The sequence below is a fragment of the Pan troglodytes genome, chromosome 4 (genome assembly GCF_028858775.2).
Source record: "Pan troglodytes isolate AG18354 chromosome 4, NHGRI_mPanTro3-v2.0_pri, whole genome shotgun sequence".
Classification (NCBI taxonomy): domain Eukaryota; kingdom Metazoa; phylum Chordata; class Mammalia; order Primates; family Hominidae; genus Pan; species Pan troglodytes.
Window position 1 is genome coordinate 151,730,233 of NC_072402.2, and position 19,726 is coordinate 151,749,958.

Here is a 19,726-nt window from a genome sequence, read left to right on the forward strand (position 1 = left end):
AGAGATCCGACGTAAACGTCCGCTCCCAACTAAGTTCTCAGGCGCTGACAACGACAAGAATTCCTCACACAAACGTAGCGCTTCAATCACTAAACCGCTTTCACAGCCCTCGACCCTGCCGCGAGATGTCCGCCGCCCACCGTCAGGTCACCGCCTCCCTAACGACTTCGGCTGCCCGGGCCCTGCCCCTGAACCTCGCACCCCTCCTGCCTCGTCCAGGAAGCTCCGCACCTATCCGGCCGCCACCCTCAGCACAGCCACCGCAGCCGACTCGGCGTTCCTACTGCCCCGGAAGTGCTCCTTCAGCGCAGAGGCGTGCCGGTGTGTCCGAGAAAACTTCCGGGTTAAGCCGCCGCTGAGGCCGGAAGGAGCTAGACGGAGGTCGGGTAGGTGACGGCTTGGTTGGGGTCGCTGCGAGGGGACTACTAGGAGCGCCGAGGCGTGAGTCGTAGCCTGTGGCTTGGGGTCGGGAGTGCAGGAGGCGAAAATGTTTGCCATCCTTTTGAAAGTCTGGCCTGGGTGCGGGAGTTCGGTCATCGAACACTTACTGAGAGCCAGATACCTGCCAGGCACTGCCGTGGGCTCCAGGGACACATCAGTCAACGAAGGGAAGGGCCCTGCTCTCAAGCTGTGCGAGAAGCAGATTATAAACAAGTCAACAAACGGGATTATCTAAGGTGGTAGTAAGTGCTGTAAAGAAATTTAGACTGGATAATGTGATGGAACGAAGTGGGAGAGTAATAAGCCGTATGAAAATCTGGAATAGAGCATTCCAGGCAGAGAGAATAGCGCGTGCAAAGGCCATATAGTGGGAACAAACTTAGCAAAGTCAAGGAAAAGACAAAGGCCACTGGCTAGAGCAAAAGGAGCAAGGTGAGAATGGAGAGAGATGAGGCCAGGGACTTGAGCCCAAATCTTGTAAGGCTTATGAGCAAGGATAAAGAGTTTGATTTTTGTTTGGAACCCAGTGGAAAACCATTGAAGGTTTCTAAGCAGATGAATGACATGATCTGATTTATGACTCTGAGATTACTCCTGGGACCTCATCAGAAAGATGCAACTCTTCTGTTGCCCTCGAGCAATGAAAATGCATGAAATCCAGACTGACAGAGCTAGGAAGATATTAAAATCAATCTTATTGTACAGATAAGAAAAATTGAATCCCAGAGAGGTGAAGGGACTTAGCCTTTAGGAACTCATGTTTTCCAACTCCATTTAATGCCCTCGGAATTATCATCTTAATTCCCAGATAAGAGTAATTGTCACTTCTAAAACTCTTCAGATATTTTCCTTTGCTTTTGACAGTGTTTCTCTAAATTTAGGTTCATCAATATCACCTGGAAGCTTGTTAAAATTCCAAAAAACAACAACAAAAAAACCCCTGCTTAAATATAAAATGGATCATTTCCTCTGATTTTCTGTTGTAATGGAAAATGCATAGAATTTGGGGCTAAAGTATGGAATCTTGGGAAGCCACTTATTTTTTTAATGCTGCTGATAATTATAGCAGCAGTTCTCAAACTTTTTGATCTTAGAATTTCTTTATACTTTTAAAATTTATTGAGAACTTCAAAGGGTTTTTGTTTATAATAGCTATCAATATTTACTATTTTAGAAAACAACTTTCAAAAAAGGTTATTCATTTTAAAATAAACTCATTTATGTTAACATAGATAGCATTTCTATAAAGGATATTTTCCAAAATGAAAAATTATTGAGAACGGCATTGTTTTACATTGTTACAAATCTCTTTAATGTCTGGCTGAATAAAAGACAGCTAGATTTTCGTAACTTCTACCTTCATTCTCTTACAATATCAATCATCATGTAACTTCTAGAAAATTGTGCCATATTGTGTGAGAATGTGAGTGAAAAAGGGATATGTCCTAATATTGTGTAAATTGTTTTGAAACAGTGTCAGGGACACCCAGGAGTTCCTGCACCACACTTTTGAGAATTACACTGAATTACAGTGATTGTCATGCCAGTAAAAGAAATATGAGTTTGATTTGTAAATCAGTAAACCTATATGCACATTAAAAATGCAGATGCCCAGGCATCCCCTAGAGATCCCAATTCAGTAAGTCTGTGGGGTCAAGAAATCTGCGTCTTTAACAAGCACCACAGATTAATTTGATATAAATGGTCTGAAAATTACAGAGTGAGAAAACCAGTCAAATGATTCTCTAGAGTGTTCTGCCTACTAAAACTCAAGATAGGTGTCTTTCTTATCTTCACCTCTCTCCATCAATAGTTTCCAGAGCCTGAAGCTCTGGAAAGTTAATAAGTTTGTAGCAGACACCTTTCACACTACCAAGTCGATGAGTGTCTGAACTCAAAATTTTGAGCACTTGCCACAGGCAGTGGCCCTGTGCTAAGGACAGAAGGTTTTTAGACTCTCTCATTCATAAGCTTACAGTCTTTTGAACGGATAACTAACTGCTAAGAGGAAAACTGATAAGTCTTATAATAGCGTACTCTTAATGTGCTAGGGGACTGACAAAGCAAAAAAAAAAAAAAAAAAAAAAACTCATCTGACAAGAGGGTGGGCATGAGAGGGTTTCCTGAATAAGATGAAATTAGAGTTGAATATTATAGAGAGGGTACAGTTTCCCCCAGAAAGATATTGATGGGAAGGGGCAGAAAGATTTTTAAGCAAAAGGAACAACTAGTAAGGTGAAAAGTTATTTAGAGAGAATAAAGTAAAACAAGCATAGTTTAGGCTTTCAGCCATGGCAGGAAAGCTGGGTAGATTATAGGATTTAAGCAAAGAAACGAATGATAATGATAATCAGCCTCTAGGTGAGGAAACTAAGACCACTGGAGCACATGATAGCTAATTTGTGATAGAGGTAAAACTAAAGACCAGACTTAATGTTTAAATCCATTCATTCCTCCTGCAAGCAATTATTGTACATAGAGGCACCTCTGGGCTTCTCATGACTTTCTGTTCTGCTGCCTGAATCTATTCTTGGAGAATTACAATGCCAAATTGGAATTTTAAGCTTATCTCATGGGCAGTGAGAAATCACCAGTAGATTGTAAAATTACCCTGAATTGCTCAGATTTGTGTTTAGGACCGATTCTGAGTGTCACAGTGTTTGGATACATCATAGAGGTAAAAGGAGTTAAGGAGATCCATTCTGAAATTAAAGGGATAGTGTAGTATACCCAGGTGAGATAAAAGGATATGAGTTAGGACAGAGACAACAGGACTTAACTGAAAAATGTGTAGGAGGTGGAATAATAACAATAGCATATATTTATAATTTACCCACATTAGTTCATCTTATCCTCAAAACTACTCTATGATGCAGTTACTGTTAATATTATTTTATTTAATAAATGTGAAAACTAAGGCCTTGCAAGCCTATGGCTTCACCCAGGGGTAGGATCAGGCACCTTAACTCTAGAGCCCATTCTCCTAACCACTGAGCCATGATTGTCTTACAATTTTGATACTGCAAAACTGGAAGAATTGTCTGGCTATTATCTAAGCTGTTCATAAGCTGAACAAGTAGATCTGAGGGTAAGAGGAGTTCTGTTTTAACTAGACTGAGTTTCAAATAGAGATGTTTCAGACTATAGAGGGGGAAAAAATGGCCTGGGAAGATCATAAATCTAAGCCTGTTTCATTGATGTTTTTGTCATTTGCATCCAGTAGCTATTCAGCAAATATACATATGGCGAAAAGGATATAAGTTATGGGTATAACTGAAATAATCCTGGGTTTAAAGCAAAGCTCTCATAAATACAGAAGATGTTTCTCCAGGTGCCAGAAGATATGTTGAAGTTTGAGCTCAGACTGACCAAATGCTAGTTATGAGGTATGTGATAGCTCCAAGGTAGTAATATAAAGGCTATTTTAATTAGAAACTTTTGAGTAAATGGCCCTCAGGATAGTGATTTCTGTTTGAATGTCACTAACCTTTTTTAGTTACAGATCCCTATAATAATGCTTGAGTCTAGGCAGAACAACTTTGTGTTTATTCTTTGCAAAGGGTAGGGTAGTGCTAACAACCTGCTCTTCGTTTGCTTTTTCTCCCCTTTGCCGATTCAGAATGCTGCTTTGTCAATTTGTGTGCCTGCTGTAGGAACTGGTCCGTTTTCCAAGTGTGACAGTGCAGGCAGAGAAGGGTGGATGAGCTGTAAATGCAGCCTAGAACACATTTGATTATAGAGAATGAAGCACTAATATCCCAATATAATTGGAGTTTAAAAAAAAAAAATACCGCCTGGGCATCAATGTGTTTCCCTGCTTTGCATTTTCCCAGAACTATTTCTGCAAACATCAGTTTCCTCAGCCAACTTAATACTGAGTCACCAGAACGGAAATCAGCCATATTACTTCCTTATTTGTGTTGAAAATTGGAACAGAATGGAAATATTTCTTCCCTCAGAAGTTGGCAGGAACGGCAACAAGACAATCTGTTAGGGGTGACAGCTATAGGCTCTTCTCTTTTTTAAAAATAATATAGTCAATATTCAACATGGTTTTCTGGGGTAAAATCATCCACGTTTCTGATTCTTTATGATCTTAGCAAGGCTTACATTCTGTATACCTGAAAGATGAAAAAGGAGTTGGATTAAACTTGAGTCTTACACTTAACTATTACATTTTTATTTATTAATGCTGAAGAAAGGTAATATAGGCTGGGCGCGGTGGCTCACGCCTGTAATCCCAGCACTTTGGGAGGCCGAGGCAGGCAGATCACCTGAGGTTGGGAGTTCAAGATCAGCCTGTCCAACATGGAGAAACCCCGTCTCTACTAAAAATACAAAAAATTAGCCAGGCGTGGTGGTGCATGCCTGTAATCCCAGTTACTTGCGAGGCTGAGGCAGGAGAATCGCTTGAACCTAGTGGGTGGAGGTTGCAGTGAGCCAAGATCTCACCATTGCGCTCCAGCCTGGGCAACAAGAGCGAAACTCCATCACACACACACACACAAAAAGGAAAGGTAATAAAAAATTTTATCAAGTAACTTCATCCACAAACATAGTATAGCCCTTTTTAACTGATAAGAAGAAGGTGACACTTTGGTTTTCCTTTTTGAAATCTGTTCTTGGGTTTCAAATGTCAGCTGCTACATTAAAAACAGCAGGCATAACATATATATATTTTTTTTTTTCCAAATACAAATGCATGTACTCTTGTGTCTCCCATGGCATCTAATATACCTGCCTTAATGACCTCAGCCCACTTAACTGATTTGGTGAACAATTCTGCATCTGAGGCTGTATATATGAGGAAAAATTAAAGGATTGGAAATGAAAGTAAAATAACTATAGTATAAAGGATCATATGTTCAAAGCATGCAGACCTAATATTATAGGAAGTCCCAAACATATAAGTGAATTGCATTCCTAGAACTGACACATTTGTCTTTTCCCTGTTGCATTCACAGCATAATTACATTTCAGTCACATTGTCTTAGATACAGTTGGCTGTTTCTGGGCTGTCTTTCAAGCTGGTTTGTAAATTCTTGAGGGTCTAGGACAGTGTCCTAATTCTCCTTAGCAACTCTTGCACCACCTACTGTACTTCATCTTCCACGATGGATCTTTGACCTAGCTGAGCTGTAGTTTTAAAGTCATTAGTCTAGAATGAGCAGAATGGTCATAGTCAATGCAGTTTGTGCTGCAAGTAGCAGAAACCCATTCAAGCTGACTTAGCAAAAAGGAGACTTAGTGTGAGGAAATAATAGTACCCTGATGCCAAGGATGATTTGTTCTTCCCTCACTATTTTTTTCTGCTTTGTCACCTTCTTGGACACGTATCTTTGCCAGTGTTTTGTCTCACAGCTGCTGAACAGCCTGTTACCTGCAAATGGGTTATATCCGTTAGTCTTTCAAATCAGAAGTCCTCTGTGTTCAGGATGTACATGGTATGAGTGAAGTGCCCAGTATTAACTGGATGTGTAAGGCTATTGTGCAGCCTCTTTCTCTTGTGGCTCAAAATCAGTGTGCCAGGTTTCTTCTGCCATGTTTGGCCTAAGAGCAGTTTAAGGGAGTTTATAGTGTTTTCCTAAATCCTGTCTGTAGGTAGAGGCAAATGGCTGTGTCTGTACAACACAAGAACCACAAATCTTGGCCACATGGGCAGTTTGCTTGCCACACTCCACTGTGTAAGGAAGAGACTAGAGATCTATGATGAAGATTGCCTGGCAGCCACAGACACAGTTCAATAACTTTTTGTGAACTTAATCTTTTTTCTCCTGCCTAACCATTTCCGCATTTATTACGTGTTTGCACATTCATCTTCACTTTTGTGGTTTTAATTTTGAGTAAAATTTAATAAAGTTGTTTCTTTTTTTAAAAAAGAAAAAAAAAGGGTCACACGAGTGCCAGGAAGTAGAATTCTGTCAGGCACCAAAGCACCATGTATGAGTCTTTCTTTGTCTTTCTCCTGCTCCTCTTCCTGTCTTCCTACTCTCTCCCTTCCCCATCCCTCTTGTCCTTTCTTACAGCTTCTCCTTGTATGTGGCCCAAACCTGACTGCCTCAGCCCCCACGTGCCTCCTTTTCCTCAAATGACCCTGACCCACAAGGGTCTCAATTCCAAGTTCCAAGAACAAAGATTCTATTAGCTTACTTTGCCAATAGGTTGTCTTCCTCCTAGGCCCAAGAAGATAGGGATAGGGCTCAAAGAGGGGAGCCGTTGGGTAAGTAGATCACGACAAATCTTCTCTACCACAAACTGAGGACACATACAATGTCATATCATGGTTGGGATCCAAGCTCAGTTTACAATGCCTATATGCTCCATAATATTGCAAAATATTTGCAATGAGAAAAAGAAAAATGTGAAATTTTAAATTTAAGATTACAACTGCATAATGGTGTCCCCTTCCCCCCAACCCCCAAGATTTTTAAATGGTTGCATGGTATTCTGAGTGTTTTATAATGATGTAACTATCAAATGTAAATTTTAGTACAATATCTGAAAGAACCATGAACAGTAATAATAGAGCTTATTCAGTGATTACCATTGCCAGGCTCTGTGTTTTATGTATACTACCTCATTCAGACTTTGCAATAATCCTGTGAGAATAGATTCTGTTATTTTGCCCATTTTAAAGATGAGGGGCTGAGGCAGGGAGATTAAGTCATTTATAAAAGTTGCAAGGCTGGTTAGAGTCAGAGATCGTATTTGAATCCTATACTCTGAACCTCTCTGCTACCCTGCTCTTATTAGAGACCTTCAATTTTGCTGATCTAGAGTAATCTAAATCTAGAATGGAATGTGAGTGATTATATCTCTCATTGGAAATATTCAAATAGCCTGAAGCACCATTCTGCAGGTCAGTTGCAGAGGAAATTGAGGAACTGTATTAGTGGCCCTTAGATGCAGTACATGAATCCAATGCCTCAGAAACACCCAGGGAGCCAATTAAAAGTCATAAATTCCAAGGCGCAAACACAGAGTTTCTTACTCGTTCTGGGTTGGGACCTGGGAATCCATATTTTTAAAAAGCTCTCCTGACAGTTGTGATATTCGACCTGGTTTGGAAACTGCACTTGGTGATCTTTTATTCCTACCATATCCTCTAGGACAACATGGTAAATGAAGATATCAGGTTGGGAGTCGGAAGAATGCATTTAATTAGGTACTTTTAAGGTCTTCCAAGATTGTTAGCATTGACTGTTTTTGTTTCAGAGAATTTATAATAGGCAACTGTATGTCAGTTTGAACAATTATAATCCCTGTTGCATAACATTATTCAATTTATAAAGATCTGTCACATACTGAATCAAATTTAAACTAATCTCCATCAATATTTATTGAGCATGTGCTAGTTATGACGTACAGCAATAAAAAATATAGGCCTTGTTCTTAAGGGGTAGTTGAGATGGGATAGACTGCCTAGCAGTACAGAGCAGCATATACCAGCGCCAGATGAGTACGGTAGGTGGGGAGGGCTCTGGGGTGAAGGAGAAGCCATCCTTTATACAGCTATACTCTGAATTTATGTAGGAGGAATAGCTAAGGCCTTGATAGGAGGTTCAGGAAGTTTGCGGGAAGGCAGAATTCCATGTGGGAGTTATGTTTTGCCAAGCCTTGTGTTGGTGAGCACACTCATTGCCCTGCAGCCCTCGCCTGTGACAGCTGTTCATTCTACTGAAGTTCCTGAATCTCAGAGCAGGAAGACCGAATCCATTTCCTTTCTTTCCAGTTTCTTCTACACTAGCTACTTTGATCCTGGGGGGATGTGACCATACCCCCAGGTGATCTGCCCACGTTTGAGCCTCTCAGTTGTTTGACCTCTTCATCATGGACGAATATCTCCCTCACTCACTTCAGCCACTGCAGCTTCCGGAGTCTATCTCCAGTTTCACCATTGGCCCAGTTAGTTCCCCTCCAGAATCAGGAATCAGACGCAGCATTTTTGGCCACTGCCTGTCTTTACCACAATTTTTTAGCTGTTTTTTGTGAACAACTCCTGACCAGTGACCCCTCTCATTTTTCCCTGTCTCCTGGCCCTCTACCTTGAGTGCTTTCCTCCCAATTTTTATTCCTCTTTATTCTTCAGGTCCTGCACCTGAAGAATAGGTGCTGCACACCTCTCTTTCTCAGAGGCTTTCCATGATGAGATTAACTCCCCATGTTGGGTCCTCCTGTAGCATCTGTATTTTCCCTTGGGTAACATTGAGTTTATTTTGTATATATGTAGTTAGTGTCCATCATCTGCCAGACTGAACTTCATGGAGGCCGAGACTGTCTATGGGGCAGTAGGTAGGCACATGGTAGGTGCTCAATAGATACTGTTCAGTATATGAAAATGTGTCCCTCCGATCTCAAACTCAGTGGTGGGGAAGAGTAGAAAGGAAGGAGATGGCAGGATAAGAAATGAGGTGGCATTAAAATAAACTGGAGTTGTGGGGGGCTTTTGGTTTTGGTTTTGGTTTTACTACAGAGAGAGCAAGCCTCCAGCTCAAAGCCTTCAGCAGGCAGTAGTATCTCTGGAAGCTAATAACACTTCTTTGTTTTCATTATGTTTATGTGTACGGTTACATTTGTCCACAGAACTGATGTAGAGTTTCCTTTTTAAATAAATGTGAAAGTAAAAATAAAATGAGTTGATTTAAAAGAAAAGCAGAAATGACGATAATTTGGTTCATGGATATAGTAAAAACAACAACAACAAAAAAGACAGGAGAAGGAATGAATGAAGTTTGGGAAGTGCTGCCCTGGATGAAGCTATAGGAACTCCTAATCAAAGTTCTGGAGAAAGCCTGGAGCATTTTTTCAGCACACTCATAGCCTGTCACCGTTGAGAACCACTAATCTAGAATAAAGTACAAAATTATGTCCTCCAATTGCTGTATATCTTGCAGTGAAAAAGAACTTGGAAACTTACATGTCAAGCCCCTAGCACAGTGCTTGGCTTATGGCAGTCATTCAATAAATGTTATTTCCATAGTTTCTACCCATCACCCCCTCTTAAAAAAGAGACTGTATTCCAAACTAGATTCTCCTACTAACTTGTAGCATGTCGTAAGAAGCAAATCACTGTGCACTGAATCAATTAGATTATATTACTTCCAAAATCCCCTCTCTGCCTAAGTCTTTGTTTCCTTTAGTGTCCTTTTTGTGCGGTTTTAGGAGGAAATGGAAATAAACACGTTTAGTGTGTCATGTATTGCCAAAGTCTGAAGGTTTTTTATTTTACTCTGTAAACCCCATCCTTAAATTTTAAAGATTTAGAAAAGTATTTGTCACCATTCAACCATCCTTTCAAGGGTTAATGAAAATTAAATGACATTTGCACCGTATTGTAATTTAGACTTTGAGATATTTAATGGCAAAATACAGTGATTCATTGTTTTTTATGTTCTGTGATCAAGCAGCCTTCATATAAATATAAAGGAGAGTAAATGTCATTTCCAAAACTAATTATCTTGGTGCTTTATAAGACATAAAGCTAGGCATTTCATCCCATATTTTATAGAAATAAAAGTTGAATTTTTTCTTTGAGAGTTGGTGGCTTAAAGGGGGAGTCAAATTACCAGGAAGGTGATCATAAATACATAGACTTTTGGACTAGGATGTTATTTTGCCTTTTATTCAAGATATTTTGCTCTTCTTTTAAATGTGTCTAACAATCTGTCCCTGTAGTTTTATATTTGCATTTCTACTAACTAGACACTTAAGATGTCAGTTCCTCCCTTAGCTAGTTTACAGAGTTTGAGCTAGAAATTTGGTATCCTTACAAACTATTAAATACACTGTACTTTGTCTCTTCGTATTGGAGAAACTATTAAAAGAAAATTCTGTTGTCTAATGTTCTTGCCCATGAAGGAGGTTCCATAGCTTTAGAAGTCAATAACTCTATTTATGTGTATGCAGTAAGTGCAGCTTTCTTTCTAGTGTTAAAAACAACCCACCTCAGGTGTCCCTGCATTATTTATATGTAACATATCTTCATACTTGAATTACTCAAATTTTGAGCTCCATGGTTATGATTATGATATACCAGTTGATTTACATTATAACAACAGATGGTAATGGTGCAGGTTGAAATAAAAGATCATTAAGATAAATATTTTAGCCTTCATTGGCTCCCTGTTGCATAAAATTCGTCAGAATGAAATAGAATCATGGCATTTCAGAACTGGAAGAGTCCTTAGAGATTATCTCATCCAGTCCCTTATTTGACAGAGGAGAAAACAGAAACCCAGAGAGAATGCTGTTTGCCAAGGTCGTACAGCTAGTTAGTAGCAAAGCTAGGACCAAAATCTAGGTCTGCTATTTACCAGTTCATTGCTTTTTCTGCTGTCTCTGTGTGAGATTTTTAGGTACTGTTCCATCTAATTACTCCCCAATGTCAGCACCAATTATTCTAATTAACATCTGTTCATTCTGGAACATACACACTTTCACCCCATTATGAATCTCAGTTGGTTAAACTTTGTATCTGGCTTTCTTTTAGGTTCTCTACTCACATCTTTTAATCTTGAAGACTAGAAAATATAACTGGATCTACCACTTGTTTGGAAAATTTCTCTACCAAGCAATAAATTACCTGCTGTGCTTTTGTTGTAGTGTAGAAGTTTTTGAGTTCTCCAAATCTAAACAAGATTTTGTCCCATTTTCCCATGAAGCTACATTGTTGCTTATTCACTTTAGTGGCAAGTATTATTGTGCCAGCTGCTTTTGTTTTGGAAGATGTGGACTTCGACCAAATGGTTTCACTGGAAGCAAATCGTAGTTCTTACAATGCATCCTTTCCCTCAAGCTTTGAACTCTCAGCAAGTTCCCACTCGGATGATGATGTCATCATAGCCAAAGAGGGAACTAGCGTTTCAATTGAGTGTCTTCTCACAGCCAGTCACTATGAAGATGTCCATTGGCACAATTCAAAAGGACAGCAACTGGATGGCAGAAGCAGAGGTAATTGGTCAGGGTATAATTAATCAAGGTTACTCATTTCCTGTTATGTCTTCTTATTTTTTAACACGTTAAACAAGAAGTCTCAAAGATAAGGTGCCAAGGTGAATAGTTTAAAACATTTGAAAGGTCTGGAGTGTTGTACCTATCAGAAAACGCAAAGTAATTATAATTGTTTAACCAGAAGAAGAAAAAAAAGAATCATTGTAAATTTAAAAGATGTTCACATGATGACAATGAGCTATTTTCTCTCCTGATCAGTTGGTTTTCTTCTTCATTGAAGGTAGAGTAAATCAGGGCTGCTGCATACAGCTGTACAGGTGGTATACAACACAACTCTGGGAGCACCCTTCACCTAGACTACTATGTCAATAGTACAGTGTGGTGGCCCTGTGTGAATACATCCAGAAGGGTTTTGGCTAGACTTAAGAAAATTTGTTATAAATAAAAAAGTTTTGCTCTGAAATTAGTTACTATAAACTTTAGAGGAAATCCAGGACATTTTTGAAAATGAGTATCAATCTGTGCATAAAACTTTGACGTCAGGTCTCAGAGAATTAGAAGGGCACTATGGAGCTTGTAAGCCCTTCCAGCTCTTTTTTTTTTTTTTTTTTTTTTTTGTATTCTATACCTTAATTTACTGGAAATGAGAAATTTTTTTTTGCATTTTTTGTTTATGTCTTAAAAATCACATAAACATAGTGATAGTGTGTTCAAGGTCTACTTTTTGACAGATTTTTATTTAATTTTCCTGTTCATGGATCTGTGAATATATCTTAATCCAGACTACTCCTAACCAGTGTTCTGTTATAAAGATCTTTTTGATGAGTACTTGAGTTATAATGGACCTCAAAAAGAAATCACCATGAAAAGCCAAAGGGATGAAGATTAAATTCTAAGATCCCCACAAGCTACACTTTCAGAAATTTTTTTGTTAGGAAGATAGTGTAGCCTTTTGAAATAGAAAAGGATATTGGTTATTCATATTAGGCTGGAAAACACAAAAGGAGACAGGTGATACTTCCTTCAGACATATGCACTATTTTAATCTATAGACTGAGTGACTAGTCACCAAGGGATTGAAGAGTTTGAATTGTTAGGGTATTTTTAATCAGCGTGTTTAAAATACATAACTATTAAATTACCTGGAATGTGTACTTTGAACATGATTTGGGGTTCCATATTTGGACCCACTGAACCAGACTCCTATCTTCTCTGGGCTCTACGATATCCTGACCAAACACCTCTGAGATCTGAATTATTCATTCAGTGTCATCACTGTAGACTGACTGCATAAACAAAGCCTTAGGTTAAAACAAGACCAGCCAAGTGGAATGGCAGTTTTATTTTTCTATTTTGCCTTTACTTTGAAAACCACTAACATCTATCATTGATGCTTTCAGCAGCAGCTCTGGAAAATTGTATTAAATTTTATGAATCTCAAGTGAGAGGAGTTTAAAGAGCATGTCAGTCTAGTATAAGGTTCATAAATCTTGAGCTATTATCAGCAAGTGAGCTAGAGAGTTTAGATTGTGGTTGTAGTGCAATGGTTGATGAATGGAGTCTTTGTAGTTCATCATACCTTGGATTCAAGTGGTGTCGTTTTCATAGCTCTAAGTTCATGGAACAGAAGCTTATGGAAAATGGCTATATTCATAACTACATGTTTTCCTCTTTTTGTATTAGTGAAGTGATGGCTTTTAAATATATTAATACCTATAGGATTGAGATAAGTTTGGATGATGATGAAAATGGACAAAATCCAGAGTGCTTACTAATTTATGTGCCACTAAAATAATCCAGAACCATAGAATCTTGGGGATGAAAGAGATTTTGAAGATTGGGCACTCAAGTAATGCTTAACAAGCAGTCCGCTAACCTCCCCTGGGACACCACCTCTAGTCATTGGAATGCATCCCCACACTGCAGGTTAGCCCATCCTTCCCATCTCTGAATGGCTTTCATAGTTAAAGCACAGAGTGCTTTGGGAATGTATCACAAAAGTAGGAATTATGCAGTCAGAGCCAAGTTATTGAAGGATGTGAATCAAGATGCGTAGTCAATATGCTTTGCTTTTCTTACACTTGTATACTTCTATATACATGTTCCCTGAATGAAAATACCTTCACGTGTGGAAGAGAGGCAGTATGTTTTAGGTTGAAAATGGAAGCATAGGCATCTTAAGGGCAACTTTATTCTTTTTGCCAAGCTTTTCATTTACCATGACTTGTGAGATGTATTTTTTGGCCTGTGCTTCAGTTACTCTTGCCAGAAAATCAACAAAAGTTTCTTAACAACAACAACAAAAAAAATTGATATGTGCAAGGCATACCAGATTAGGCAGTTACTTCAACAAATGCATTAAATTGCTAGGATTTTTTAAAATAATTTCTTCTTGTTATATAAGTTCACTATGGAAAGTGAGCAAACACAGAAGAAAATAAAAATTACTCATAAAAATTTAAAATACTGTTATTTTAAACCATTGTTTTATATTTCTGAGACATACCCTCGTAGTATATGAAAATGTATTGGTTGCAATGTGATGTAGACAGACACATATGTATAAACTATAAGCTTTTTTTATGATTAGTCATTTAGCATTTTGTAGACATACCTGTTTCACAGAAAGGCTTTTGAAGTCTAGCAGTGAAAAGGAAGCTATGTTAATTATTAGTGTCATGAAGGAAGATCTTGATTTCCTTTTAAGATCCAAGCTAATTAAATTCTGACTCTGGACCTCACAGTCTGCCCTTTTTTTACATGATTTAAACAAATGGTAGAATCTAACAAATCAGCTGAGTTAAAGTACTTTGATAAAGAGGTGGAATATGGATAAGGCAGCGGGCATATTTAGTAATCTTCTTTTTGCTATAATTTTTTTTTTCATTTCTGTTCAATTATCAGGTGGAAAGTGGTTGGTTTCTGATAACTTCCTAAACATCACCAATGTAGCTTTTGATGACCGTGGGCTCTATACCTGTTTCGTCACCTCTCCAATTCGTGCCTCCTACTCTGTCACCCTACGTGTTATCTTCACCTCGGGAGACATGAGTGTCTATTACATGATTGTTTGCCTGATTGCCTTTACAATCACACTCATCTTGAATGTCACACGGCTGTGCATGATGAGCAGCCATCTTCGCAAGACTGAGAAGGCCATCAATGAGTTCTTTAGAACTGAAGGGGCTGAGAAACTTCAGAAGGCCTTTGAGATTGCAAAACGTATCCCCATCATTACCTCAGCCAAAACTCTGGAGCTCGCCAAAGTCACACAATTTAAGACCATGGAGTTTGCTCGTTATATTGAAGAACTGGCAAGAAGTGTCCCTCTTCCACCTCTTATTCTAAACTGTCGAGCCTTTGTTGAGGAGATGTTTGAGGCTGTGCGAGTGGATGACCCTGATGACCTGGGTGAAAGAATTAAAGAGAGACCTGCCTTGAATGCTCAAGGTGGCATCTATGTCATTAACCCAGAGATGGGACGGAGTAATTCACCAGGAGGAGATTCAGATGATGGCTCTCTGAATGAACAAGGCCAGGAAATAGCAGTTCAGGTTTCTGTCCACCTTCAGTCAGAAACCAAAAGTATTGATACAGAGTCTCAAGGCAGCAGTCATTTCAGTCCACCTGATGATATAGGATCTACAGAATCTAACTGTAACTACAAAGATGGGGCATATGAAAACTGTCAGCTGTAACCTACAATGCTGTAACCCAGTACCTACAAAATCAGCTCGCTCTCAGAAAAGGAACCTGTTTCTTAGAAGAAGTAACATTTTTGCCAAAAGATGACTGGGGTTTTCCGTTTGTTAATATTAAGCACATCAGAACGTGAATTGCCAAAGTCTTCATTAGAAGGCAGCATTTTTCCTATCTGATACTTTTCAGTCATTTTCCTTAGAGCTTTATTAAATTATGCATGCTAAGATTTAAAGGAGCCCCAGATAAACATGATGGGAAAAGCACTGAACTAAGAGTCCCATGGTTTCTCTTCTGGTCACAGTTCTTCCATTGGTTGGATCTGATACTTATCTTGGGACTTCAGTTTTTCCGTCAATAAGATGAGGGATTAGGTGAGATCTGAAGTTGTTTCTAGCTCTATAGCTTCTTAACCCATCACTTTAAATTACCAGAATCTTCACTCATCTCTAAGTAAACCTTTCCCGGGACTTTTACTCGCTTCTTTTGGAAAGGATTAAGCTGAGATCTAAATTTCCACACCAATGTCATAATGCACAGAGGTTTTTGAAAAACATCTGAGTATTTTTCAGATGTTTTGCCATGTGGAGCATATAATGATATGTGCAAGACTGAATCTTTTCAATGTAGCACATGTCTGTAGGGTTATACAGATGTCAGAGAGCTAACTGCTCATTTGTAAACTACTTTCCATGAGTAAATTGGTCCTTGGTGGGGGTGTATCATGTTTTTAACTTACTGAGACATCATTTTAGTTCATTGAGGTTGGCAGGGATTGCCTAACTGATCTTCCAAAGTGAGCAGTTTATTTCTAAGGTATAACGTCTTTGATGCTTTTAGAATAAGAACAGTGTCAAATCATCTGTCTTCTGGAAAATCATGGATTTTCATATTTCTGTTAACAGAATTTCTCAGGCTTTCCCTTTTTAAAAGTATTGGACTCTACAAATAGGTTCTATATTTGGGATCTCATCCTAGGAGAAAACCCAAAACTGGATTCCTCTTAAGACCTCTGTCAACCCTCCTGCCCTTTGTGGTCTTAAGTATGGTGCTATAGGTTGCATGCGTCTTTATCTTGTTTGTTTGGTTAATATTTTGTTGTTGAGGTTTTTATTTTTGTTTACTTCAGATACATAATTCTGAGCTATGGCTGCTTTTGTAGCCTTTCTGAGAAGCACTAACCTGAAATAAGATTAGATAATTGTGAGGGTGTGTTTACTATATTAAAATACACACACAACTGATCTAGACATCAAGAGGAAGAAAAATGATGGATGATGCCACCTGCTTCAACTGTATATAATAAACACTTATGATGACATTTCTTGCCTGGCTGAGATCTGATATAATGGAATTGTAAATACTCTTCAGAACAATTTCTTCAGCTACAGGAAGCGTGGTGCCATATAATTTTAAGAACTTGGCAGTGGAGCTCCATTTGGGGCTTCACGTTTCTTCATATGACTTCTGATTATTGAAGCATTACTTCAGGTAGAGGCTCCTGAGGGAAATGTTCAGAGGAGGTTTTATCAGGATTTTAATTTAAGGTTTCAAACAGGGGAAGACAGGAAATTCAAAGCGTGACGGGATAAAACTCATGCCTCCCTTTGTCCAGGCTTATCAGAAGTAATACATCTGCTCTGAATAGCATGAATGAATCAATGTGCAGTTTTATCAGATGGCATCATGGATAAAGATGATAATGCTGCCTTTTCTGTCTCTCAGGCTGTTTCCATGGAAACTTCTAGAGCCAAATAAAAGCTAACCAATCATTTAGCCAAAGCTTGCCTTGGCTCATAGACTGGTATTTCTTTAAGGAAAATTGTTTTTATATATTTGGCTATAAGAGCAAAGGCTCTTGAACATATCCTAGATTATGGAACACTTTTTCCCTTCCCTTTTCTCTGGAAAAATTAAATTTTTTTTCTGTCCACTGAGACTGGAGTGCAGTGGCAAGATCATAGCTCACTGCAGCCTCCAACTCCTGGGGTCAAGCGATCGTCCTGCTTCAGCCTCCCAAGCAGCTAGGACTACAGGTGTGCACCATCTTTCCTGGCTAATTTTTTTTTATTTTTTGTAGAGATGGGGGTCTCACTTTGTTGCCCAGGCTGACCTTGTACTTGTGGCTTCAAATGATCCTCCTGCCTCACCTCCCAAAGTGTTGAGATTACAGGCATGAGCCACTGTGCCTGGCCAAAAAACATTTTAAATCCCTTGTCTGGGGGTCAGTCCTCTAAACATCCCTCAGATTTCAGATAGTACTTTCAACCCTGTCCTAACATAGCAGGTTTGCAGTAATCTTTTAGAATATAGCTTGTCAAATTAGAGAATGGTTTTACCCCACATGTTCTCATAGGAGACATTATTATTTAGAACCCTAAGGTAGGTTTGTTCAAAATCAAAGTCCTAAGAAACAGAACTTTGGAAAAATGGAGGAAATGTTTTTAAATTCTGTAAGTTTGCACAATACTGTATAGTAACTAAATGCATGCTACTCCGTTGTATCCTAGTTATTTTAGAAACAGAGGTGGCCTAATTTGGTGGCCAAAGTAACTGGTTTACTTTGAGTGTACCAGCTTATGGTGCCATTGATGAGGAATTAAAGTAGGTCAAAATTTAATTGGAGTTGTTATTACTTCGTAAAGCTAGTTTTCAAGAGGAAGAAAACCACACTTACTAATGTTTTCTGTATCTAATCAAATACTCTTCATATATAATTAAGCCTCATGTTATCTTTTTTTTAAATCAACCTTTTGAACTTCAACTACAGTCTAAAAGTCTTGATGGTAACTATAGTGTAATTATCTTTTTGTCTCACTGGATTTTATAGTTAGTGGAAAATGCCTTTACAAAATGTATTTAAAATAGCTGTCATCTCATTTGTAAATTTTGTCGTGTATTGTGATATAGTGAACCTTATTGTCCTTATGAAATGGTAGCTTTGTGAAATACATTCACCAAAAATCAACATTTGAACATCTTTATGATTCCTTACCAGCTGAAGCCAGATAGACAGGTATCAATTGAGCTGATGCCCCACTTGAGTTTATAGACTGTTTGATAACTGCCTGTCCTCCAAATTGTGTATGTATATGTTACGATGGTTTAATTCTTGAGTCAGGGCCAGCACGCATTTATATTTTCTACCAATTACCTTGATAGAAATACCTTAGAAATTGCTGACCTGGAACGGTTGTGAGAAGACTCCTGGCTTCTTTCTTGCCTCACTTAACAAATATTTTAAGGTCAAAGCAATATCTGTGCACGGCTTTCCTTTTGCTCCTCCAGACAAGTGAGGCTGTTGGTATAGTCCTCTTCACCCTCTGCATGTAGCTTCACCCTAGATCAGACTTTTGTCTCTTGGGTCCCAGATGGCACAGGAGCACTGCATGCTTGTTTTCTAGAGCCCAGCCAGTCATGGGTGCTAGCCTAGTCTCCACACACCAGCAAGTAGAACCCAAGTGTATTGTATAAATATTTCCTGAGTACCAGTAAGAGAATGCATTCTTTTCTCATCTAGGCCAGGAATGTTGAAAATGCTCAGCCTTACATAGAAACTCCTAGATTTTCACTAACGCATTTCACAAAAGTAAATAAGTATTTCATATAATTCAGAGGATGTTTAAATTGTCAGCATTTTAATAAATACTTGCATTATAATTTTGTCTCTTTTTTAAAGAAAGTCATACTTGAATATAATTTATTAAACGTTCCATGGAGTATATAGTCTATTTGAAATTTACTATAGTGTATGTTTCATTTGTATGTTTGACGAAATTTGTATGTTTGATGGAACTTGATGTTAATGATTTTAAATGGGTAATTTTTTGGGGAGAGGGTAGTCTCACTCTGTCGCCCAGGCCAGAGTATGATGGCATGATCATGGCTCACTGCAGTCTCAACCTGGGCTCAGCAGTTCTGCCTCAGCCTCCTGAGTAGCTAGGATTATAGGTGCACGCTAACGCACGTGGCTAATTTTATGTGTGTGTGTGTGTGTGTGTGTAGAGATGGGTCTCGTTATGTTGCCCAGACTGGTTTCTATCTCCTGATCTCAAGTAATCCTCCTGCCTGGACCTCCCGAAATGCTGGGATTACAATCATGAGCCACAGCCCCCAGCATAGGAGTAAATTTGAATTCAACTTGGATTCTAGTGTGGCTGGAATCCACTTTAACTTTACAAATATTTACACCTAAGCACTGTGTATGTTTTCAGTGCTATGAGCTACACTGAGATGGGTATCCTGCCCACAACGGGCCTGCAGATACCAGACTATCCTCCCTGGGCCCAAATACAGCAATTTACTCTTCTGAAGTAAAGCATTTTTGGCAAAGGCAAGAGCTTGAGAAAAAAAGATGAGAAGATTTGGTACATTTTTAAAGAGATTGTGATTATAGTGTGTAGTTTATGGTGAGATTTGGCGGGCAGGAGGTTTAGCTCTGGTAGAAGCAAAAGTCTGCAGTCCCATCAGGGTGAAGAGTGGTGATGGTTAACAGGCATGGAAAAGCACAAGGTGTTAGGAGAACGCAAAGGCAACAGATGGGAGGTGTGACTCATTACTTAAATGCCACAGACTCCTTAGAATGAAAATCTAGCCTTTATATCCCTATGGCAAAAGATTGCTGGACTTTAAATCC

The 19,726-nt window shown here is 38.8% G+C and overlaps 2 protein-coding genes across 23 annotated transcripts in view; one reads left to right on the plus strand and one right to left on the minus strand.

The window, feature by feature from the left end:
- FAM114A2 (family with sequence similarity 114 member A2) overlaps positions 1–346 on the minus strand; it is a 50,495-nt gene extending 50,149 nt beyond the window's left edge. For 3 of the 14 annotated variants that reach the window (XR_010157374.1, XR_010157378.1, XR_010157372.1), the window contains exon 1: positions 232–321. The gene's annotated coding sequence lies outside the window, so the exon portion shown is untranslated. Of the gene's footprint in view, positions 1–201 lie in introns of all 14 variants that reach the window. The other 11 variants (XR_010157379.1, XM_063811605.1, XM_063811606.1 and 8 more) reach the window with 8 other exon arrangements.
- MFAP3 (microfibril associated protein 3) lies at positions 330–18,812 on the plus strand. 9 transcript variants are annotated; one of them, XM_063811610.1, is made up of 4 exons: positions 334–386; positions 10,931–11,391; positions 13,075–13,317; positions 14,296–18,812. In XM_063811610.1, exons 3-4 carry the CDS (start codon positions 13,299–13,301, stop codon positions 15,087–15,089), a joined length of 813 nt encoding a protein of 270 aa, XP_063667680.1. In that variant the 5' UTR covers positions 334–386; positions 10,931–11,391; positions 13,075–13,298; the 3' UTR covers positions 15,090–18,812. The 9 variants fall into 9 exon arrangements, with proteins under 9 accessions (XP_003310979.1, XP_063667680.1, XP_016809588.1 ...); XM_016954099.3 differs by lacking the exon at positions 13,075–13,317 and adding an exon at positions 3,665–3,827 and having other exon boundaries at positions 368–677; XM_063811608.1 differs by lacking the exon at positions 13,075–13,317 and adding an exon at positions 3,665–3,827 and having other exon boundaries at positions 374–441.
- The last annotated feature ends 914 nt before the right edge of the window (positions 18,813–19,726 follow it).